Source organism: Ilyonectria robusta (genome assembly GCF_021365365.1).
Source record: "Ilyonectria robusta strain PMI_751 chromosome Unknown BGZ61scaffold_3, whole genome shotgun sequence".
Classification (NCBI taxonomy): Eukaryota; Fungi; Ascomycota; class Sordariomycetes; order Hypocreales; family Nectriaceae; genus Ilyonectria; species Ilyonectria robusta.
This window is the reverse complement of record NW_025764437.1, coordinates 38,767-61,870: the sequence shown is the minus strand read 5'-3', so window position 1 is coordinate 61,870 and position 23,104 is coordinate 38,767. Positions and strand designations below refer to the sequence as shown.

The 23,104-nt window shown below is 49.6% G+C and overlaps 7 protein-coding genes across 7 annotated transcripts; 6 read left to right on the top strand and 1 right to left on the bottom strand.

Moving 5' to 3' along the window:
• Positions 1-1,732: 1,732 nt before the first annotated feature.
• On the top strand, positions 1,733-3,138 carry BGZ61DRAFT_411483 (concanavalin A-like lectin/glucanase domain-containing protein; the record flags this gene model as incomplete). Its single annotated transcript, XM_046243269.1, has 3 exons — positions 1,733-1,841; positions 1,891-2,328; positions 2,402-3,138. 3 exons carry the CDS (start codon positions 1,733-1,735, stop codon positions 3,136-3,138), a joined length of 1,284 nt encoding a protein of 427 aa, XP_046109017.1.
• Positions 3,139-3,824: 686 nt separating this feature from the next.
• On the bottom strand, positions 3,825-5,827 carry BGZ61DRAFT_527587 (uncharacterized protein; the record flags this gene model as incomplete). The annotated part of the gene is made up of 4 exons (XM_046253126.1): positions 3,825-3,833; positions 3,885-5,137; positions 5,191-5,583; positions 5,635-5,827. 4 exons carry the CDS (start codon positions 5,825-5,827, stop codon positions 3,825-3,827), a joined length of 1,848 nt encoding a protein of 615 aa, XP_046109016.1.
• A 2,456-nt stretch (positions 5,828-8,283) lies between these two features.
• BGZ61DRAFT_123077 (uncharacterized protein) lies at positions 8,284-9,261 on the top strand. The gene is made up of 3 exons (XM_046237051.1): positions 8,284-8,766; positions 8,822-8,928; positions 8,979-9,261. The coding sequence occupies exons 1-3, from the start codon at positions 8,523-8,525 to the stop codon at positions 9,120-9,122; spliced, it is 495 nt and encodes a 164-aa protein (XP_046109015.1). The 5' UTR covers positions 8,284-8,522; the 3' UTR covers positions 9,123-9,261.
• Positions 9,262-10,168: 907 nt separating this feature from the next.
• Positions 10,169-11,205, top strand: BGZ61DRAFT_442298 (acyl-CoA N-acyltransferase). The gene has a single exon (XM_046244708.1). The coding sequence runs from the start codon at positions 10,422-10,424 to the stop codon at positions 10,986-10,988; it is 567 nt and encodes a 188-aa protein (XP_046109014.1). The 5' UTR covers positions 10,169-10,421; the 3' UTR covers positions 10,989-11,205.
• An 852-nt stretch (positions 11,206-12,057) lies between these two features.
• Positions 12,058-15,200, top strand: BGZ61DRAFT_411474 (uncharacterized protein). Its single transcript, XM_046243268.1, has 2 exons — positions 12,058-14,129; positions 14,191-15,200. The coding sequence occupies exons 1-2, from the start codon at positions 12,413-12,415 to the stop codon at positions 14,874-14,876; spliced, it is 2,403 nt and encodes an 800-aa protein (XP_046109013.1). The 5' UTR covers positions 12,058-12,412; the 3' UTR covers positions 14,877-15,200.
• A 1,403-nt stretch (positions 15,201-16,603) lies between these two features.
• BGZ61DRAFT_442295 (uncharacterized protein) lies at positions 16,604-18,473 on the top strand. The gene has a single exon (XM_046244707.1). The coding sequence runs from the start codon at positions 16,639-16,641 to the stop codon at positions 18,343-18,345; it is 1,707 nt and encodes a 568-aa protein (XP_046109012.1). The 5' UTR covers positions 16,604-16,638; the 3' UTR covers positions 18,346-18,473.
• A 2,258-nt stretch (positions 18,474-20,731) lies between these two features.
• BGZ61DRAFT_343425 (uncharacterized protein) lies at positions 20,732-22,852 on the top strand (the record flags this gene model as incomplete). Its single annotated transcript, XM_046239595.1, has 1 exon — positions 20,732-22,852. The coding sequence occupies one exon, from the start codon at positions 20,732-20,734 to the stop codon at positions 22,850-22,852; it is 2,121 nt and encodes a 706-aa protein (XP_046109011.1).
• Positions 22,853-23,104: the final 252 nt, after the last annotated feature.

Sequence of the window (23,104 nt, the reverse complement as noted above, 5' to 3'; positions counted from 1 at the left end):
TATACTTTGTATCTGAGAAAATGTTGGTACAGTGCTACAGGAGTAGAGCACGACTGAGATAATCGTGGATCCCTGGCTCTGCTATTCCCTTAGTGATAAACAAATTACTATATCAGCAAGAATAATCAGCGACAGGCTGATAACTATATACTTATAGCTTACTATAAAGAATACTAATTCAACTTCTATTTACTTTCTTAAGATAAATAAATTACTAATATAAAATTTAAAAAAATATAATTTTATTTATAATTTAAATATTTATCTATTTAGTTATAGATATTAATAAAATAGGCTAAAAGCCTTTTAAAAAGTAGTTATAAGAAATATAACTATAGAAGCAGACGAGGAAGACCTCGAGAAGCTGAGTTGTAATAGGGCGTGGCTGCTAGAGCTGCTGGGGTTGCTGGAGGAGGCTCGGCGTAAGGCTGCTTCATGAGTCATCGGGGGCGGAAGGTTTCTGGGTCGAAGGTTGATAGGCGAAGGTTTGGAGGGGCCGAAGGTTGTTATATATCAAGGTTATACTCTAATTCACTTTGTTGAGCAACACAATGCCATCGAGAATGCTACTCCGAACTCGACTGCAATTCCAGGAAGCTACATGTACTCATGTTACCCAGGACCAAATGGATCATCTTCAGGCCTGTGAGATGGACATCCCATACGTATTTATGTGGTAATCCCGTTCGTGTACCAGCTCTACGTAATAATGATGGGACTTTTATCTAACCCACCAGCTTTAATCGGGTGGAATTGATCTATGGACCGGCGGAGAGCGGCTCGGCGATGGCATCCGTTGTAGAGAGGGGACAGCCAGAATGAGACTAGTCGACGACGTTCGACCTAAGATGGAAAGGCACGCCGCGAATCAGCCAATACAAAAATGGTGTCGAGAATTAAAGGAAATTAGTCTGTCGTGGCCTCGTCTTTCCAGTTATCATTTTGTGTATGTCGTCGTCAGCTTGGATGACGCGGTCTTGACCCTATTTGGGCAAATGACTCCACTTCAATATGCCGTCTTCCCGGCATCATGGCTTTACGTGGGTCTTAGCCCCGGACTAACAGAGTCTAGGGAACCATTGCTGCAATTATTCGGGTAACAAGCCGATCAAATGTGGTGGTGCACACCCAGTGTTTGTCACATCCCTCAGTATATCCTTCTAACCCCTTTGTCTCTTGCAGTGGCGTTGCCTCCTCTATTACCTATCCATAATGCCGGGTTCCGGATAAGCAGTGAGCCCACTCGCGTTATTGTGTGGTAGATTAACTGGCATATCCTAGGCTCGCGCGTGCTGCTCGGTTTCTTCTCCTTCATTCACTCGTCGTCATCTTTTCTGCTGCCCTTACACAGGCATTAATGTCGAATATCTTGGTTCTATTTTGATTTGCGTCCTTGCTGGCCCTTTTGGCCTGTTATCCCTCCTGAAGAAGGTCTAGACAGTGTCTTCACTCCGACACTCTCGCTACCGACGACTTGCCAAGAGATCAAACTTTCCACATTCGTTCAACGCTTCCTACGACGAAGCTGACCGTCCGTTATACACACTTCGATTCCTCTGCTTGAAATTTAGTCAATAGATTCAAGCCGTCCTTGAGTGCCTTTGCGATTACACAACGACCGAACTACAGGCGCTATCTAATATTCTATACTCCCCATTCTGGTGACCAACGATCGACAATTCGGTACCCGAATTTTGTGGCTCATATTTGCATCCATTAATATCTATTCATAATGCTACGCTCTCTGGCATTGGGCGCTCTGCTTGGGACTGGCTCGGTCCTGGCAACTGTGTCATGTTCTGCTGACAGCAAGTGCCCCAAGAGCACCCCATGTTGTTCCAGTAGGTCAATATTCTGGCGTAATGGAAGTTAACTCACACACTTTCTTAGCGTATGGCGAGTGTGGTGTTGGAGCATACTGCCTTGGTGGTTGCGATCCCACCATGTCATACTCTCTTGACTCTTGCATGCCTGCTCCTGTTTGCCAGGACCGCACTCTCACCATGGACTCACTGGATCGTGTTTCTGATGTTAGCGATTACCTTGGAAACTCCACCGAAGCGGATTGGATGTCGTCCGGAGACCCTCTTTTGTACAAGGGAAACACTCTTTTAACCATGCCGAAAGACAGTTCCGGGACTGTTTTATCCTCTACCGTATATATGTGGTACGGCAATGTCAAGGCTCGCTTGAAAACGAGTCGAGGTGCCGGCGTTGTGACAGCATTTATTCTTTTCTCCGATGTCAAGGATGAGATTGATTTCGAGTTCATCGGTGTAGACCTTGAAACAGCCCAGACAAATTATTACTTTCAAGGCATAACGACCTGTGAGGCTTCCTCTACCGCACTTACACTTTCATCGCGCGATTCGACCACGAGAACATACTAACAGGTAGTTAGACCCAACACACGCATCGAATCTCACCATGAGTGACAGCTTTGACAACTTCCACGACTACGAAATTCGCTGGACTCCGGACACGGTCGAGTGGTACATCGACGGCACTCTGGGCCGCACTTTGAACAAGAACGACACCTGGAACGAGACGAGTCAAAATTTCGATTTCCCGCAGACTCCTGCGCGTGTTCAACTATCCCTCTGGCCAGGCGGTCTTTCCACCAATGCCGCCGGAACAATCGCCTGGGCTGGAGGTGAGATTGACTGGGACGCCGCGGACATCGAGAATTACGGGTACTATTTTGCTACCTTCAGTGAGGTTGTTATGGAGTGCTACAATACTTCTACGGCCCCGGGAACGAACTCTGGCAAGAGTTACACGTATGATAGCCTCCGTGCTACCAATGATACCGTCGTTGACGGCACCGAGGACACGATTCTCGCCTCTTTCCAAGCCACGGGACTCAACCCTAACAAAGGAGAGAAGTCATCCTCAAGTTCTGATACAGTCCCCGGTAGCAGTTCTTCGGGGAATGACCACAGCGACGATTCTAGTTCCAGTTCCAGTGCTAGCTCTAGCGCCAGCTCCACTGCCAGCTCATCAGTTGATGCAGCCAACTGCAAAGCAACATCCTTCAGCCAAGATTGTGCCAGCAGTAGCAGCAAAACTAGCGGCACGCGGACTAGCGCCAGTGTTCCATTTCTCGTTATTGCTAGTTGTGCTTTGCTCTGCCTATAGGTAGATGAGAGTGATAGTCAACATTCCATAGCCTCTTCAAAGACGAATTCGGGCCACGTTTGGCAATTGTAGTGCTACGCAATGATGGCGCAATTAAAGGGGACATGTACCTGTGATCAAGTCTGTAGCAGTAATGGAGCCTAAATGGAGCTCCAAGAGCAGCTAGGATCAATTTCCCATCTGGCAAATACAAACTTCTTCACAAGTCTGCTCTACCTTGGTGTCACCTCGTTTTATTATCGAACTTTCCCTTCAAATACTTTGGGATCGATCGTAAATGAAGATCTAACCATGTCTCCACCCCCCGAGATCAACCACGGGAAATAGTTATCATTGGTGCTTGTACCTAGAAGTCTTTCACTGGTAGATTCCTGAAGGATCAGTCTGGATACTGGTACTGATGGACAGGACGCGAAAAGTCCCAAGGATAATTAACCAAGTTATCGTTACGGCAAAAACAAACAAAACATGACTGTATTAATTTAATTTCAGCTACTACTAAAGAAACAAATGATGAACAACCAAACTGCGAATACAAAACACAAATGCAAACAAAGGGAATATCCGGAGGTGGCCGGTACCATACATATATCACCATTCAGGGGCCCCTGTTGGTTTCCAGTCGTACGTCTCATGACGTCCCATACAGATTCGGTCATGTCAACCACGTCAAGCGGTTGAAGGTATTACAGAGCCTGTCAATAACAATTAGTAGGGTAATATGTTTTGCTGCAAAAATCACTCACAATGACAGAGGATTTAGCTCCACGGAGCATTTCTCGCAGCACAAGTCTCTGTGTGGTAGTCTTGACAGTGACTTGTTGAACTGACTGAGTCTGAGACTTGATAGGAGCGTCGATGAGAAGTGGGGTGAATTTCTTGACTGCGTGCTTAGCAGGGTAGAGGGCAAGAGGTCCTCGATCCTGAACCACTCTCTTAAGGAAGTCAAAGATGTCCTCCTCAACGGGGACCTCCCCAAGAGGGATGAGCTTCAAAGCGTCAAGCTTCTCCTTGGACAGGCTGAAAAGTGCCTGCAAGGCGGCATCTGCCATAATGGCACGCTGAAGGAGGACTCGGGATGCTTCTTCGTCAATCTCAGAGGCCAGCTCAGCGCCGCGGCTCGTCGCTTTCTCAAGCAACTTTAGCCCACGTTCAGCTACAGCAGTCTGACCAGCCTGGGAGACAAGCTGCTCAACTGCAGAGATGGCACTCCTCAAGACAGGACCGAGAGAAGAAAAGACTTCTTCGCGGCCAGCGAGGGGAAGGGTTGGCCCAAACAGGCCCTTGATAAAGTCCTTGCCAGTGTCGTTGGTGTTGAGTCCTGGAAAGTTTCTGATGGCCAGGGCGCGACGCTTGCGCTTGGTGGACTGCCCAACTTCATTGTTGTCCGTCTCACAGTACGAGGCAATATCGCGGGCAGCTTCCTTGAGGTAAGAAACGAGAAGGCCCGCACTTTCGTCAACCTTGGGTGCGTTTTCGTTCCAGTTCTTTTGCATGTGCTCGAGAATCTCATCCAGCTCGGGAGACTCCTCAATTGCCAGGACCGCCTCGAGAGACGCCTCGGCAAGCAACGCGCGCTCTGCGGCGCCAGAGATCTTTGTGGCAGCGCCACTGGAGATGGTCTCAGCCCCGACGATGTAGCTGAGCAAAGCTCCAGCTGTGATGCTGACGGAATCGCTGGCCGATTCAAGCAAGGGTGAAGTGCTCTCGAGAGACTCGAGACTGGCGACGGTCTTGAGCACCTCGTAAAAGATGTCAGTGTCGTTGCTCGCGTCCTCCTCCGATGTTGTCGGGGTGTTTTCCTCAACGATCTCGAAATCAGTCTCCGTGTTGCCTGAAGGAACAGCAGGGGTTTCTTCTTCAGACTTGGGCTCCTCTTGAATCTGAGGCTCCTCGATCGGGGTAACTGAGCCGCAAGAGCCGCCGCAGCCGTTGCAGTGGGTCACAGTAAGATTGAGCGTCTCTTCAATCTCGGGGATGACCGGGATGACGGGTTCCTCTGATTCACACCCGCAGTTAGCATAAGTTTTCATTCAAACGGGTTTCACTTACCCTCGGGTTGGGGGACAGGATCAACAAGCTCAGGCACGTCGATCTTGACATCCTCGAGGGAGTTGCAGGTGCAAATATCAATCACAAACGGCTCGGTAACCTGAATAAAGGCAATGTCTCGCGAGCGCGCACCCAGCTGATCAGTCCACTCAGCCGAAGTGACAACACTTCGACCGTACCGCGACTGAATCTGCGAGTTCTCCGGCGAGTCGCGGCCGCGATAGCCAATGTAGCACTTGAGCTGTGTAGCGGCACCGAGCTGGTACTCGGTATCATACACAACGTCGCCCCCGGTGACGAGAAGATCAGGACGGATAAGCCATCCGGCACCAATCTTCCAAATGTCAAGGCCGGTCTTCTTGTTTTTGAAACGCGACTCGATCTTGACGATGTCTGCAATGGTTAGTCAGGCGACTGCAGTGGCACAATCTTTGGTTTACTTACAGCGGCTCATGCCGGGAGCTTGATGATCGACCACAGCGAACGGAGGGACTACTTGCTCGATGACAGATTCAGATTCTTTCTGAAATCCGTCAGCTGCAAAGAATGTTGTCTCCGTTTGTCCAGTGTAGGTTGGCAGATCAAGCCTCCAAGCATCGGGCTTGTTGGGGAGGTTTGCAAACGGGGCAGAATCCATCTTGTGGAATGTGCAGTGATGGTGAAGGGATGTTCAAATGCAGAGAGAAACTGAAGAGAGCTGACTGCTGGTGTGAGTGAGCTACTGAGATTCGAATGTATTTGAGAAGGAGGAGCCTTGCCCTCTTATACTTCTGCCACTTAGCCGATGGCTTGTTCATAAGAGGAAGGCTTGATTGTTTACACTCTAACAAGGAATCAAGAACGCGTAATTTACACATGAAGTCCGAGGTCCATCCACTCTCTCATTGGAAATCATGTCCGCAGCCAGCCACTTTCGATTTTGTCTCTGGATAATGATGCGTCACCTCCTCTTGCATGTAAACTTTGCCTGAATTGGTACTCAGCTCCAATCCAGTCAGCCTCAGTTTGCCCCGGGCATTCCGTAAATTCAAAAAAGAAAGAGTACGGTTCCAAATGTTTGGCTTTGGTCACGCCAAGCCCGTCTCGTTCACTCTGGATTTGCAATCGACCCATCCTTAGTCTGTGCCATCCTTGCAGCCCAGCTTGTATTTCTTTTCTTCTTTCACATACACCCCTGCGTTAGCCTTATCGGAGATGAACCCAGTACACCTAACTTAGTGCCCGTCATGTCCTCGCTGCAGTTGCAAGTTCTAGGCACCGACCTGCATTGTTAGTGGGAGCTGTTTAGGATCGTGGCAACAGGGACGATTCCCCATTTGGACCAGCCATCCACACTATTGCCCAGCCCATGTTTCATTCAACCGTAAAAGAAGCAACCAAGATCAGCTCGTCGATCTTGTGAGGTTCTAACGGACTTGGCTGTGCGGTGAAAGCGGGCGGAATCGGCGAGATTGTCGTACTATGGAGGGCCCGAGCATAATCCAGATGATATGTGACGAAAGTTGGTGAGAACTAGCCTAAACCATTTCAAGGGTTTCCTTGGTCAACCAGAATCAATATACTATAGCACGCCTCAATCTAAATAAGCATGGGTAGGAGAGTCTAGACTCGTCACCACGTTCCTCGGCATAGTGATACTTTCTGAGTCGTTGTATCAAAGCTTCCTAAGACGTATCGGTCTCGAATCTTCTATGATGGACAGGCCAGAGACATAGTTAATGACGCGAGTGAGATCACTATCGCTAACTATTGTCGCTAAAACAAGCCACTCTCTGGGTAACGCGGCTTGCAAGCGAGGATCCTTTACGGCAGAATCGAGAGCATAGTATACTCCTTGACATGTAAGGGGAAGGGCATCTAAATTGACAGCGCTTACATATTTCTGTTCAAAGTATTCGTAATCCCGTGATGGGTGCTTTCATAGCGGCTCGGGCGATCCGCTCATCACCATGTGCTAGTGAATTCCTGTAGGTCACATTGACACTCGGCTGCCAATTCTGGACGTCTCAAGACTAACTAGACACTGCCGTGGTTCGAAAACCATGCGGTCGTCACATGTAGTAAGGAATGCGGGGTTCACGGTGTCCCGCGAGTATTAATCACACGACAAGCTGATGCAGGAGAGATGCAGGAGAGATGCAGGAGAGATGCACGTCAAACGATATTCGACAGGGGCATCATCAGCTAGCCACAATCCCAAGCATTTGAGCTCTTTGCAGTACAACATATCAATGATCAGTGAGGATCGATTTAGAAAAGTCTAGACTACAATAAAGGATCCGGATCTTGCTTTTGCTAGTCTCAGGACCCTTGTTTAATGTGGCGATAGCCGGAGTTACTCGCGTCACCAGTCTAGCAGATAGCCGACATATCTGGTAAGTGGGCCAATATACGAGTGGATTACAGCCAGCCACGGCAGTTATATTGAAATGTGACCAGGCTTTGGAGGTTAGATTGGATCACTATATTCTTTTCGGAGTAATTCTTTCCTCGGAGCCATTTCGTGTTCGCGAAGAGGGCCTGTGGGGTTTAAACTTGACCTATTCTCGCGGCGTGCATCTACGCTAGCGTTTTGTGCCACAGACTCCCGGCCGCGCTAACTTCTCGTGGACCACTCCACAGAAAAGAAATGAACGAGCTCATGGGGTGACAATAGCTGAGGTAAATATACTTGGCTGGCAAGAAGGATGGCTGAGCCAAGAAAGTATCAAAGCACTCTCCTATTGTTTGTACAGCCTCAGACGCCATTAACACACAGAAACTAAGTGGTCCGGTGCCTCTCACTCCCAACAGTCGGCCGCCATCAAATACAATGTGGCGCCCAAACCTGGTCATTCGCAACAACTAGCGGCAACGGGAAGATCAACTAATGCGGCAAGGGGGCAACTGAGACATGCGTAGCCGCCTGGCGTGCTCAGCCATCCTCGGCGAACGCCTCTTCTCCATGTGGCGAGCTGAGTAACGTCTGGGCCGTCACATGGCGCAACCCCACAAAGCAAGTTTGTTCAGGTATGTGAATCAATAGTTTGGATCCATTGCTGGCTGGATTACTCACTGGGCGTAGTCTGCGTGCAGAGATTTGCGTAGTGTTGATGGATGGCATCACCAAGCATGCGAGGGATGCTACCGACTCGGCAGTCTGGCCACGGCGATGAGAGACATTCTGTGCAGTCCAGCTGGGTATTGTTCCCAAGTTCACCACAAGAAAGTACTTAAGGTCCGCGATCTTGCTGCTCTCATCAGTCCTTTCAAATCACATCACCAACTCAGCAATCAACCTCCAGCACCCTACTACTCTACCCAGTAATCTCATTTACCACCCAATTTTCACCATGTCTATCCCCGAGTCCGGCAACACCCTCATCATTCCCGCTTATAATGCGGAGTCTGAAATGGCTGTTCAGGAGCTCCAGTGGTCGCAGTCTTTCCGGACCCGGACTGCGCGATACTACATCGTCAGAGCCACGAACCAGTCTAAGGGAAATGTAGATGTTCTTCTCTACATCCAGGACCGCTTCTACAAAGATGAAGGCAGCGGCGACTACATTGGCAAGATCCCTGGCGCCAGGAAGGAGGGCAGTAAGTCACCAATCGCAAATCAGCCGGAAGAGTATTTTTAACGCCCTGGCAGACTCCTTCGTTGTCAACATCAACGACCGTTTCCAGTATGGCCAGAAGAACAAGAATGGAGACGGTCGCTGGGTCGCCCTCCATGACAAGGACAACAAGCCCTACCAGGTAAGAGTTTTATCGGTTTACACCGTTCACGTTACTGATCCAGATGGTAGCACCGTTTCATGATCACCACCATTCAGGGCAACATTGCTGAGTGGGCCAAGACTCTCGCCAGGTCCTTCGGCGCTGGTGAGATTGCTGACTCCGTGGCTAAGCTTGGTGGCAACTTCATCGGTGACTATCTCCACACCTATTAAGTTGCTGCCTGAGATTGCAACGGGGAGATGCAGTGGGAATAAATTGCATCTGAGGAAGTGGTCACTTCGAACAGTTTTGTCGCTCATTAGTCTTATTTAATCAGTTGAAATATGAAATTAAGCCCGGGTAATTATTTGATCTATGAACCTCAGCTTTGTGATCAGCTTCTATTAGACATGTTCTTGTAAGTAAGGTAATCAGGATCCCAATGAGCAATCCATGCCACAGCCCGTAGTGTGCGAATAATTTTTTCGGGAAACTAATGTGTGTTGCTGACCAAGGAACCTGGAGCTTATGCAAATTCATTACAAATGTGCATAAATAGTGATACAGCATTGTTTGGTTATGGCAGCGTGTTCCAGGCACGTCGTTGTTCCCAGAAGGCATGTTTATAAGAATTACGGCTTTGATAGAGGTTATATCTCATAGATTCTTTCCATCATAATATAGTTGGTTACAAATTCTCACCTGCTCTATGAACAGTGATAATAAGATCTATAGATTCTTCTTGAACAAGTGTTATTCCAGCTGACCTTGGCAGTTAGTATAGGGTAAGCATCGTACATTTGGGGTGCCGTACTAGGACAGCCACCCTCCAAGATGGAACCACGGAATAAATTTGACTGGAAATCCATCAATTTCATTTCGGACTGCTGTAAGAGAAACATTAGCTATGGGTTGACAGTATGAGAACTGGCTGCTTCTGGGCAATTTGGCCTTGCATCATAAGTCGAAAAATCAGGCGATAGTGAACCACAAATCTTGCATGTAGGCTTACCTCTCTATGTACTAATCAAAACTCTATTCTTCTATAATTTTCAGTGTAAAATTAAAAGAAGGCAATATCACACAGCTTCTTTTCGCCGATTTACTCTAAATCGTGAACGGACACTCAATCTTTGGATTCGAATCATCTGGTGCCTGCAGGACCAGACTAGGCGGTCTAACCCGGCAGTATCTATCTAATTAGCCGAAGCATAGCCCTGTAGGATTCGAAAGAGCTGGGAATAGGCCGCAATACAACCATCATTATCATGTCAATAACGCCCTTCCTGTGACATGACCTGACCTAAAATGGAGCGTTCTTGTGAGCCACCTGAGAGAAAAGGCGCCCCCCACGACATTTTGAGCTGATTTATACTCTCGTGATATCTCGCCGGCGCAGAATAGCGGGCGATGTTCCAATCCGTTCTTACATAAATACTGCTTTCTTCCTATTGAACTTTACAATATTGCGCATCAAATAATTTGCATCACAACATTCGCACTGCCTACTGTATTAGACAACCTCGATCAAAATGGCCAACAATGACCTCCATTTCCGCATCGCAACTCTTGACGATGCGTCTCAGCTTCAAGCAATGGTGGAATCCGCATTCCGCGCTGAAGACAGCAGACAAGACTGGACAGCGGACATGAAACTCGGGGAGAGCTTCCGTCTAGATGTCAAAGAAATCATCACACAAATCAACAAGCCCGACGGTGCGATCCTGATGGCCACCGACAACAACAACAACGCACTCGTGGGCTCCGTTGAGGTTTTCAAGCGCAGCGATGACCTCGCCCGCATTTCCATGCTGGCCGTTGACCAGACTTGTCAACGTGGCGGTATTGGGCGTCAGGTTCTCGCCTATGCTGAAGACTACTGTCAGAAGACTTGGGGTGTTAACAAGCTGGGTTTAAACGCCCTTGAGACGCGCCAAGAGCTTATCAAATGGTACATGCGCCGCGGCTATGAAAAGACAGGCGAAACATCGCCTTTTCCCAGGGACCGGGTCGCGGAGTTGGATTTGCCGGAGGATTTGTGTTTTATTGAACTAGAGAAAGATGTGAAAGCAGCTGCTGGTGCAACCGAGGCAGTTTGAGCCGGTCATCAGGTAGAAATACATCCCAGGTAGAGAATAGGTTCGGTAGAGGAATAGGCTCGGTAGATAGGTAGTTTAGGTTAACCTGCGGGCATACTAGCTTCGTGGAATACGATAAATCCGTGCGAAGTGCTTATTCCAATACTGATGCATCAGATTGCTACGGCCTTGGCTGATGTAGATATTTATCGTATGAGACAGAGTGAAAACACTACAGGCAGGCATGTCTTGTGGAAATAATCACCAGTGAAGCTCCTACCCCTCCCGACAGAAAGATGATTTACTTCAGTGCTCATTACAATCGAGATCGCCCCTCTCGGCACATGATCACCTTGTTCTCTACTGGCTCCACCAGACTGACGTGGTCCGAGTCGATCACAAGAGCTTGGTCAGAAGCGCGCGACGGACTAGCATTCCGGCTGGAGGGTCCGGAAGTCCCCGAGCCGCGCCGAACGAAAGCCGATTTCCTCATCGAGCGATTGTGTCACCTCTGGATGGATGATTGAATGCCGCCATGTTGGGGATGTTGGAGGTCAATTGAGATGCTAGTCTAGAGCACACTCGGTGGGATGGATACGCTTCTACAGACTCCAAGGCCAGACCTGCCCGCCGGATGGGGGCGAACAATGCAGGTCCCGAACATCAGCTGCACAACGTGTCGTTCGGTTTCCTATTTCAGTTGTGTCAGAATCGACCTGGGGAGACTAGGGACCCGCTCTTGGGCCTTGGACTGGGATGATCCTGATCGCGAACCATCATGCAATTGAGCTAGACCGCCAATGGAGCACTCGACGTACATCATCACAGGCCTCTCATTTCCCAGCTCCAGTAAAGGCTTGGCTGGCTTTTACTGACCAATGTCCCGGATTGCATCTCCCATCATAAATATACAAACACATTTCTCCCAATTCTTCACATTCGGGATCCGCGGGGAAATGGCCAACTCCACCCAGTACTTGGTTATTTGAGGGGCGATCTAAATATCTAAATTAGGGCACACTTCCACGCTTAGCCCGGTCTGTGTGCGATCATCGCCACTTTTACATAATATAAATCACCAGCTTCGCAAGCTTCTTCCACGAGTAAAAGACCCCAGACAGATTCTTCGTCTCGCTTTACCAAACGCACCCAAAACATCCACTTCGACGTCATGCCACCCTGTTAGTACCGGCCGAAGTGGGGAGTTGCCCCTTGGCTGTGTCGTAATGCCGGCCGGTCCGGAGATCCAGTCACGATCTTTAGGTGTCACTTCCAAGATGGAATTTTTTACCACGTGTCGCGACTACGAGCGGGTGTCACATCCCTTGAAAATTAGTTTTCTATCAGACACACATTTATAGCCATTGGAAGCATTTCGAGATTCGACTTGATTACTACCTCCATTCTCTTTACTGCGTCGCTCGTTAACAAGCCCCTCAGATCCCATGCAAGCTTCATCAAATTCTCCTTCCTCTCCAGACGACCCTGATCCCGGGTCCAGCCCCAAGGCCAAGGAAGGATATGGCTTCACCTCCCCGGAAGGGTCGCCGAGCCCCAAAAATGGCGAATCAAGCGCCGCACTGAAGAAAGAGAAGGGTCGTGTACGATTCAACAGCACTGCGGCCGTCACTGGACCCCCGCCAACTGCGAATGCGTTTGGGCCTCTATTGGAACATGGAGAAGTCCCGATACCGAAGCCGAGACCATCCGTGCTGCGTGGCAACTCCTCAAACTCCATACAAACCGTCCCGGACATGAGTGATGAGTTGGATCCTTATTCTGAAAAGGCCAGCTCTGCTGCTGCTGCGCAAGAACGCGCTAGACAAGTGGCCGCCAAAGTCTGGAACGATTTACCCGTGGCACATTCCAGACACTCTCTCGACTCCGAAGCCGAGACGGCGACGAGTGAGGGCGAGCTCATCCCCCTTCAAGACTTGGGATATGCTCCTCATGCTCGCGATGACCTCCATAAGAGCCAGCATCAGGAGGGCCAGCCCCAAGAGGACCAGTATCAGCCCTTGCAGCAAGAAGCGCAACATCTTGTGCGAGCACACACTCAGCGTTTTGGGAGGGGGGCGCAGAATGAAGGACCAAGCCATCAAACGCCCGGCGGTCGACACGTTGTTCCGACAGAGGTGAACGATGGTATCTACGGCGGATTGTATAGTGTACCACCGCCGCAACATTACCGAGGCGGTGTACTTTCTCAGCTCTTGACGCTCTACAAACCTCCAGAATCTGGCCATCGCAATCGAGATTCAGTGGCCTCGTTCAGCGGAGAACAGAGCACGCCAGGTACTGAGTCCGGCGCCGCCACTCCACGCAAGAAATGGTACAATCAAAACCGATCGCAAGACACGCTGGTTACGCTCGTCGGAGCTTCAGCACGGCTTGCAAACCCCAACATGGCCAACGACGACCAAAGGGGCAACGGAAAGAAGAAGCACGCGCACAAGCGGACAGGGAGCAGCTCGCGTCTCAGTGCATTCTTGCATCAGGAGGAAGTCCGCATCACGGTGCACATCGCCGAGACCTTGGCGCGACAGGAGTACATCATCAGGCTTTGCCGCGCGCTGATGATGTTTGGAGCGCCTACCCATCGGCTCGAGGAGTATCTGCAAATGACAGCCAGGGTTCTCGAGATTGACGGCCAGTTCTTGTATCTTCCAGGATGCATGATCATTTCGTTTGACGACAGATCAACGCACACGACCGAGGTCAGAATTGTCCGCACCGCCCAGGGCATTGATCTCGGGAAGTTGAAGGATTTGCATCTCGTCTACAAAGAGGTGATGCACGACGTTATTGGTGTTGAGGAAGGCACTCGAAAGTTGGACGAGTTGATCAGCTCTAAAAACAAGTTCCACGCTTGGTTTAGAGTCCTCATCTTTGGTTTGACGAGCGCGACGGCGGCCCCATTCTCTTTCAAGGCTCGCCTCATCGATCTCCCGCTCTGTTTCTTTCTTGGGTGTCTCGTCGGAGTGCTGCAGCTTATTGTGGCCCCAAAGTCGAATCTTTACAACAATGTCTTGGAGGTATCCGCCACCGTGTTGGTGAGCTTCTTAGCAAGAGCATTCGGGAGCATAAGAGGTGGATCTCTATTTTGCTTCTCGGCCCTTGCTCAGGGAGGCATTGTTATGCTCCTCCCCGGGTACTTGGTTTGTGAGTACTGATACTTCTAATTGTTTCGGAAGCGAGATAGTGAACTAACCGTGGCATATAGTGTGCTCTGCTCTGGAGCTGCAATCTCGCGCCATTATCCCAGGCTCCATCCGTATCGTCTATGCTATCATCTACTCCCTCCTGCTCGGTTTCGGCATTACTGTCGGCGCGGCTCTCTACGGACTAATTGACAACAATGCAACGTCGGCGACTACTTGTGAAGATCCCCTCCCAAGCTTCTGGGGCTTCATATTCGTCCCGTTGTTCGTTATTTGCATCAGCATTCTCTACCAAGCCAAATGGCGCCAAATGCCCGTCATGGTTTTGATTGCCTCCGCTGGGTATATTGTCAACTATTTCAGCAGCATCAAATTCGCTGCTAGCCCCCAAATTTCCAACACATTCGGCGCTCTGGCCGTTGGTGTACTCGCCAACCTTTATTCTCGAATCCGGCACGGCGTCGCGGCGGCGACTTTAATTCCCGCAATCTTTACCCAAGTGCCCGGTGGGTTGGCTTCAACTGGCGGCTTGCTTACTGGGTTGCAAACGGCCAATATGCTCACGAATTCGTCCAGTTCGGACAATTCAACAACCACAACTGCTGAGACTGAGTCACTGAACACTGTGGTTTTCGATGTTGCGGCTTCAATGATTCAGATCGCTATTGGTATCGCCGTTGGGCTCTTCATCAGTGCACTGCTGGTCTATCCGCTGGGAAAGCGACGAAGTGGTTTATTTAGTTTCTAGGCTCGAGACTCATCCACTCGCATATATCACTTTGGGTTTCTGACGTCTTGGAAGTGATTTCCAGCTATATGTCAGCCGGAGCTGGACGCTCCCTGTAACGAGCGGAACCCCCTGTAGAGACTCTGCCAATAAGGGTCAGGGACCGCTGGATCCCACTGGAGCGCGCTATAACTCTAGCTGCATCACGCAGCAGTTGAATAGCCAGCGCCCGCAGTTATCTCATGAATACCATCATCTATACATCGAGAACGAACTGTGTGTCCAATTGGAAGAGCCATGTCAGACTTGATATAGATTTCTGTGCTAGTGCAGTTTACTTTGCAGTATAAATGCAATTCCAACCCAGAATGATATGCGATTATTCCCAGAATGTGCATTGCTCAGCCTTACTTGGTTGTATTGCCCATATTAACCAAAAGAAGCTCCACCGCGTGCGTTACAACTCTTTCATCATCTCTCAAATAGTGCAGTTTCTCCCTTGTTGCTGCTGCAGTCATCAGGCACTAAGCACTGCGCCGCCGCCGCCGCATCACCGCCGAGATCTCTCCAGGTCTTGTGCCGCTGCATCCACTGCCACGCGTGATGATGTGTCAGCTCGACCGAAGCCTCTCCATTTCATTAACAGTGTCAAGGTAGCTTTTCGTATCGGACAGGCGTATCAGTGAATGAGACAGAGAGTCCTATTAATGGTACATCGGTTTTCACCGGTTCGCCTACAACAAAAGAGTGTCGATCATCTATGCTGTGTAGACGAGTCTGAGTGAGGCCTCCACCAAAACTACAGAACCCGCAGCCTCTAATGGCAGATGTGGTGACAGAACAAGAAAGCTGCCTGGCACTGTTACCTCATTCTCTTCTCTCTGTGTTAGGTCGAGGACACACTTCATGGCGACGTCAGCACCGATATCCTGGCATCATCGTTGCTATGCAGATCCTAATTCAGCGTATCGGACACTTCCGCGCTGTCCCGTGTCTCTACCGTGCTTACGCCATGGCCTTGGCTGATGGACGAGGTCCTTTTGTCGTGCCAATGATGACTCGGTGTGACGAATGGGGTTATTGCGGTGGTGATCTATACGATGTCTCGCATCAGCCGCCGACTAGTTCAGGTGTGTGTGTGGTAAGCATACAAGCTACTTCTCCCATGACCAATGTGAGTTATGGCCGTCACACTTCTCTTGCTTCCACCTCGCCAAAAGAATGAAAATTAGGTTTAGAAATACCTCTTGGGTATTGCGAGTTCAGTAACTAAATATGAACTCGATAGTTTGTATCGTCACGAGTTTAAAAGATTGCGACATATCCATTCAAAGACGGATTGCCTAACGTCAGTTTCACTTCTGCACAGGGCAATCTGTCCGAATGCCCCAAGAATGTATCCATTTCGTCATAAATCCTTGCCTAAAATGCCCACCTTCGATTCCTTTGGTCACAAGACTTTAGCACTTCAATGCTCGTAAGCTCGCAACTGTAGAAAGCTGCCTAAAACGCGGTGGCTGTCAGCTGCATGTGACGGAGGGTCTGTGATCATTCGACTCAAGCCATGTCTCAGTCATCATTGCCAAATGCAGAAGACCAAATCAATAGCAGTATCTCACTTGAGCTTACGCATGCCGAGTTGAAGCCCATTACGCAGACTAGCACTGCCACGCAGGTTGATCCGGGAGTTGTTAGAAAAGTATAAGACTAGGTCGCTCTCGCAGCTAAACCCTGATCCGCAGACTGCAGCCGAATTGTACTTGACTTCCTTCAGAAAGCAATCATGGTCAGAATTCAAGATTTTGCGGGGATGCAATACTCCCGCGATGGCACTGCAGACGAGCAGCAAGACTACTCCTTTTTCAACGAGCAATATGCAACCTCTTCCCACCAAAAGGACCATGATATGTACCCCGATCTCATTGTCCAGCCGAAGCAAGACAACGACGTCATCAAAGCTGTGAACTGGGCCAGAGAGCAGAAAGTCTCCATTGCTGTCAAGAGCGGTGGCCACCAGTACAGCGGTGCATCATCCACCAGCGGCAAAAATATCCAGATCGACCTTGGCAACACCTACAAGGACTTGATGATCTTGAACCCCCGCGACCCCATCGACCAGGACAGAGCATTGGTGTATGTCGGTGTCAGCAACACAATGAGTGAGCTGAACACATATCTGAGGCACAACCAACTGTTTGTTCCACACGGACAATGTGCCTCTGTTTGTGTGGGTGGCCACGGTCAGACTGGCGGTTATGGTCAGCTTGGCCGTAGCTTTGGCCTCTTTGGTGACAATATTAGGACCGTTCGCATGGTCTGCCACGACGGTGTGATTCGGGACATCACCAAGAAAAACAACCCCGAGCTTTTCTACGGCATACTCGGGGGTAGTCCGGGCAATTTCGGCATCATCACACACTATATCGTCGAGGTTTACCGGGCCAAGAGTTACATGGGAACTGTTGCTGGTCCAAACGGATTCAAGGGTCCGCATGGCATCAAAGGGCTCTGGGTATACTCCGACGAAGTTTTCAGGAAGCTCCTTACCAATGTCGCACAAATGGCTGACGATCCTACCGTCCCGCGAGGCTTTGACCTCTGCGTCAGCGTCCTCAGCACGGACTTTCCCATCACCACGTTGTTTCCCTCGTTGAAAGACGCCGGTATATGGGAAAAGATTCAAGACAAGATCAAGAACGATCTTGCGGATGAGTTTCTGGACTGGCTCAATGGCCGCTTCCCCGCCGTCATCGTAGTCTATGCGCAATGGTGCCCTACCAGCAAAGACGACAAATATGACGCGACTGTGGATGCCTGGTTCAACAAATTCCGCAATCTCAAGCGCTCTTTCAAGAACCAGACTCTCGTCATCACCGAGTTCGAAGAGGACATGTCTAAAATGACTGGAGAGTGGATCTTCCCCAAAGAACGAGAGTTTGATCTCCCTTACGTCAAGCGAACCTACGCTACAAGCTCCAAGACTCTCGTAAAGGATAACTGGGTTGACTCTGTGGCTAAGCGCATTGACTTGATCTTCAACCCGGACCAGCTGCTCAAGGGTAACCCAGGAGAGAAGGACTACGAAGTCTATCTCAACTGCAAGCTTTCTGTCCAGATCCAATGCTTCGGGGGTAATAAATCGCAATTCTATGCAAACAAGGATAATGGAACCTCCTACAGCTGGAGAGATTCCACAGTAGTGCAGACACTGGACTGTTTTCATAACGCCGATGAACAATCTAAGAAGTATGCTGAAGCATGGCAGTCCAAGAACGACTTGGTCATGGTTGGTCCTACGAGCTCCTTCAGTAAGCAGGACAGACGTTTGCTCTGGGGCTCGTACGGTGATTGGGACATGGGTAAGCAGGAGATTTGGAAGGCTTATTACGACGATGCAGACAAGTACCAGAGATTGGGCAAGGCAAGAGGTACGGCTGATCCTAACGGGACCTTCACTGCCAATCCATTTGCTGTGGCAGCTATCCTGTAAGGCTTCAAGGAATAACGATGCTCATCGGATTTTAACTTGGAGGGCTCGAAATAGCTTGGACATTGAAGATGCATATTTGTGCGAATTATTGACCGAAGATCCTGTGCCAACGCGACACGTCTTCCCAGGGGATAGGGTTGGAATAAATCTCTAACTATGATAGAAAATCCTGAAGAGTGATCTGTAGTCTTATTTTTCTGGACGGTTGGAAGGCTTCAAGTGCCGATCTCCTTCGGTTATTCTGGTGACGTCCGGCCGGGTAGTAATGACTTGCCTCGGCTCGCGGCTCAGATCCAATGGAATATGGAGCGTGTCAGTCCCCACGTCTCCATCTCTAGCAGTAACCAGTAGGCATCTCCAAACATCAAGCCCGAACTGCAGCCGGGACCTAGAACTTCGGGTGTAGATCTCTGGGATCCTGGTCATCCAGTCGCCGCCATCATCGTCATCTCTTAAATGCTGACCCTTGAACATCTATTAGATAAGCAACCAAGGCTTTTATCTGCATTTTTACTCCTATTAAGCATAGAATTTACAATCAGCATTGCTCAGAGGCAGTTCATCTCCCACTAATATCCCTAGCTTTCCCTACAAGCCCTTTGGCTAGCCTCGCGTGACTCCTCTTGTAACATTTGAACCCCACCCATCTAAAACTCAACAGCCTCTAGTTCAACGTCATATCAAAGCGGTCGTAGAGTGGTAAATCTACTCAATTTAACGGCCTCTTCTGCTAACATCTAGCTGCTCGAAAAATCATGAGGTGATCAGCTAGTGCCTATCACTGCCATCGCCGCAGGAGATGGCAACGGTTATAACATCTCTGTTGGAGCGATTGTCGCTTCCGCAGAGCCTCCCATGCTCTCTCCTCTGGTTTATCGGCTTCCGAACCGGCGAGCGGATTGGTTGCACTACCTGACGCATGTGGGCGTTCTTTTACGGAAACTTGTACATTAGCTAGGAAGACAGTGCAGGCAGTATCACAACAAAGAACAAGGAATCTCAGAATGGCTGAAACGCCGTTTTTCACATTTGACGCAAGCCACTCCCAGTCTGCCGACGGCATGACTGATGTGCGCGAAATAATTACTCGCCCGTGTCTCATGTGAGCACCAGCTGGACCGCCACAGGCCTCCAAACGGCAAGGAGCAACAGAGAGCAGCAAGGGCGATTCATATTGCTTTTGTTGGTAGCATAGCAGATGCAGTAAGCTGCAGTGTTCAACCCCACTCTCAATATGGCTAGTAAATGCGGTGAGAATCAAAATTACAAAAGACAGCCACCAATCTGATCTGGACCCGAGAGTGTCACATTCATTATCCAGGGCATAGTACAGGCTGCGCTATCAGGAGAACGCCTTCCACCATGGTGGCCAGCTGAGGTGCGACAGAGCGTGCACTTGTTGGGGGCCAGCACCCGGGTGATGTTTGGTGGTTAGTTCAGAGTCAACGTGTACGCCAAGGACCGCCATGGAAATGCATTGTTGGTGTAGCTCAGCCGAGCTGGGAATTGTTAAGCTTGGGTCAGATGTACTAGTCTTAAGGTGACCTGTAGCCTTGACGAGAGAGTACGTCTCCTTATATTCGATCCCTTCGACAATGAAGCAGAGGCCAATCGTCAAACTTGACTTTAAGCTTGAAATTTAAGCTGTACGCCGGTCTGGTACCATCAGATGTACGCCGCTATCGGGTGGTCTCGGGTGGTTAGGCGCACTCTGAGACCAGCTCTCGCCGCTTTTATTGTTTTGCCTGCTGGACGCGAATGAGCCAGCAGCTGACCACCAAAACATAGGAAAGATAAAGCCACATAAACGCCATCTGTTGATCCGTTATCTTGTCTCCCCTTCTCTCCAACTCCAGGTTTGGCCGCGTCATCTTTCCCAGCTTGCATAGATTGAGAGCCCTATGTCTCGGGACCCGGCACTCACAGCCTTACTTTCCTTGGCACGAAATGGTGGAGGAGGGAACGCCTTCAGCCCAGCAGTCCAGCTGATACATACGAATGAGCTGAGACGATGAATCGTGTTGGTCTACTATGTTTCGTCCCTCCCTCGCAGCTCAATCACAAAATACGAGTCTCCTCGCCAAACACTGCTCGGCTTGGCAAGCGGCAAGGCTTTCCTGGCCAAAAGTGCAGCTCTGGCGTACGGTCTGGACTTTTACTGGCGTCCCACCACAGACAGCTGCACCTTTAGCCGCAGAAGCTGAAAATTTAGTGCTTATTTCGCGATTGCTACGTGGGCAAAGAGAGTAGAGCCGCTGGATTATGTGATAGATTTATGGCTTGCTTTCGTTTCAAATCCCTGAGCCTAGAAGCCTCTGTAAGTCTAGACAAATTCCTTCGTTTGAACGACTCAATACTATCTAGCCAATCTTGGTGATACCTCGAAATGGGGCCTGAAATTACCCCGTCTCCTTCCGATCCATCGACCGGGCGACACTGGCAACCAGTATCGCCCCGATCTCCATATCAATCGAGCGACGCAGTTTCGAATTTACATTCCCCATGGCTTGATCCGTTGAGCCCCAATCTCCGAGACTCTCCTGTCTTCACCTCGAGACATGACAGCCAAATGGGCCTTATGGGTTTCAACAGGGCCGAACCTAGCCCTACCCTGGGTGTCTTTCACTCCAGCACAAACAAACTCCTCCGGTCGGAACCCTGGTGGAAGAAGGCCCTCAAGAGCAAGTGGTCCATGATTATCGGCCTTGTACTTGGAGTTGGCGGTGCTCTGGGTCACCATTTTCTTTACCATTACCTCGATGGTCGCGAGGCCACGGACCAACAATGGTGGCTTCGTCTAGGCCAATTCATCTCCTTCGTTGCCAAAGCAAACTTCGTCATAACTGTCATGATGGCCCACCAGCAGGTAGCCTGGAGGGTAGTTGGCCAAAAGGGCTGCTCCGTCAAAGCTATTGACTCTCTGTTCGGGTCTGCTCACAATTTCATGGAAATCTTCAACAGAGAAGCATGGATCAGGTCTCGCCTGGTCATGTTTCTTGCCATGTATATGTGGGCAAGCCCTTTTGTCGTCATCTTTACGTCGGCAACCCTCGATGTTGTCCCGGGTACTCTTCGAGACCTTAACGCTACGTGCCCATCGGTCCGGACTCTGAACTTCTCCCATGAGTCCAAAGACAGCTGGCGAACTCCTTGGATAACGGAAAATAACACACTGAACGGTCTTTCGCTTTCACAATACAATGAGACCTATCGAGGTGGGAATCTTTACGAAGGCAAAAACTCAACCGCCTTGGACATTTTTGAGTATTGGGACCAACCCTCCAACTATCTCGGGGCCATTTCCTCTGGCGTTATCTCTAGAAACCGAGCAACTCAAAGGGAAAATGTCTCCGCGGATATCTGTGGCAAAGGTTGGGACTGTTCAACCACGATTCATTTTGTCGCGCCAGGATATTATTGCACAGAGCATAAAGAAGCCGATCCCTCTGACCCTGTTCAACTGGACGATATTGTTCCCACTGGAAACTTAAGCTATAAGGCGATCACACAGGACGGAGAGTATGCTCGACCGCAGATCGCGACGTACAATGGCAGTGCCATTGTACCACAACCACCGCCGTTCCCTACAAATTTAGGTGCATTCAGAACAGAGCCGATGATATGGATTGGGTATGCAGCCGTGGAAGATACGACTCAAAAACATGAGCGCAACAGGAGCCAGAAGTCATGGAACACCAATTATACTGCGGTTATTTTCTCCTGTGAGCACCGGGAAACTAACTACACGGTCGATTTCAACTACACGGGGGGGATTCAGACGTACAATGTGACCAAGCGAGACTACAAGCAAAAGATTATCAACACGAAATTCGCAGGAAACTTCAGCGATGATGGGACTTTCGATAGGACTTATGCAACACCGGACAGCAAGTATGTCACTCCAAAGTCAGACTACGGCTGGTATCGTCAAGTTGCCGCATATCATAGCCTTGGCAAGAAGCTGCGCGACCTACTCGCTGGAAAGATCACATGGCCAGAAGCTATAGCAGAAGGCCTCATCACAACGTCAAAGCTCATTGATCGACATGAATCTCTCCCTGTTCCCAACTTACAGCACCAGGTGCGCCGCCTCTACGAGGATTTGATTATATCTCTACTCTCGGATCCTCAATTTGCTGTCGTGGCGTGGGCCGCGGACCCAACCAGACGCTCAGGTATAGGGAGGGGTGGCGAAGACACACGATACAAATGTGTACGGCAGAAAACAGGCGCCTTCTTCTTTTATCATTGGCCAGTCCTTGTCTCAGTCTACTTTGCATCGTTCGCCATTGCGGCGATGGCTGTAGCGTACGGCATCTTTGCAATGCAGAAGGACGGGATTGACAAGCAGCGCGAGATGACATTTTCTTCCATCGCGGGGGCAACTCGGGTGGTAAATCTGGAGCAGGTTGACGGAGGGGCGACCAAAATCAGGTGTTGGCCTGTTGAAGAGAGTCCAGGGGATCGATATTATGAGTTTAGGGCTGAGAGACACGGTGGACAATAGGCAGATGGTGTTTTTTATTTGGCTTGTTCAATTGAAGTAATGACTAGTGATAGGGTCAATATGCTTTCTCTGAGAAAGTGGTTGAAGCACAAAATTTACCAACGACGTTCAATATTCAGTTAGGTATTATGAGAGGGAACTTGAGAATTGATGGTGGAGAACAAATTCCATTCAACATCATCATCCATCGAGAAGAAGGAAATCCATCGATCATCAAAGACTCTTGTGCCGGCAACTTGCTCACCTTGAGGG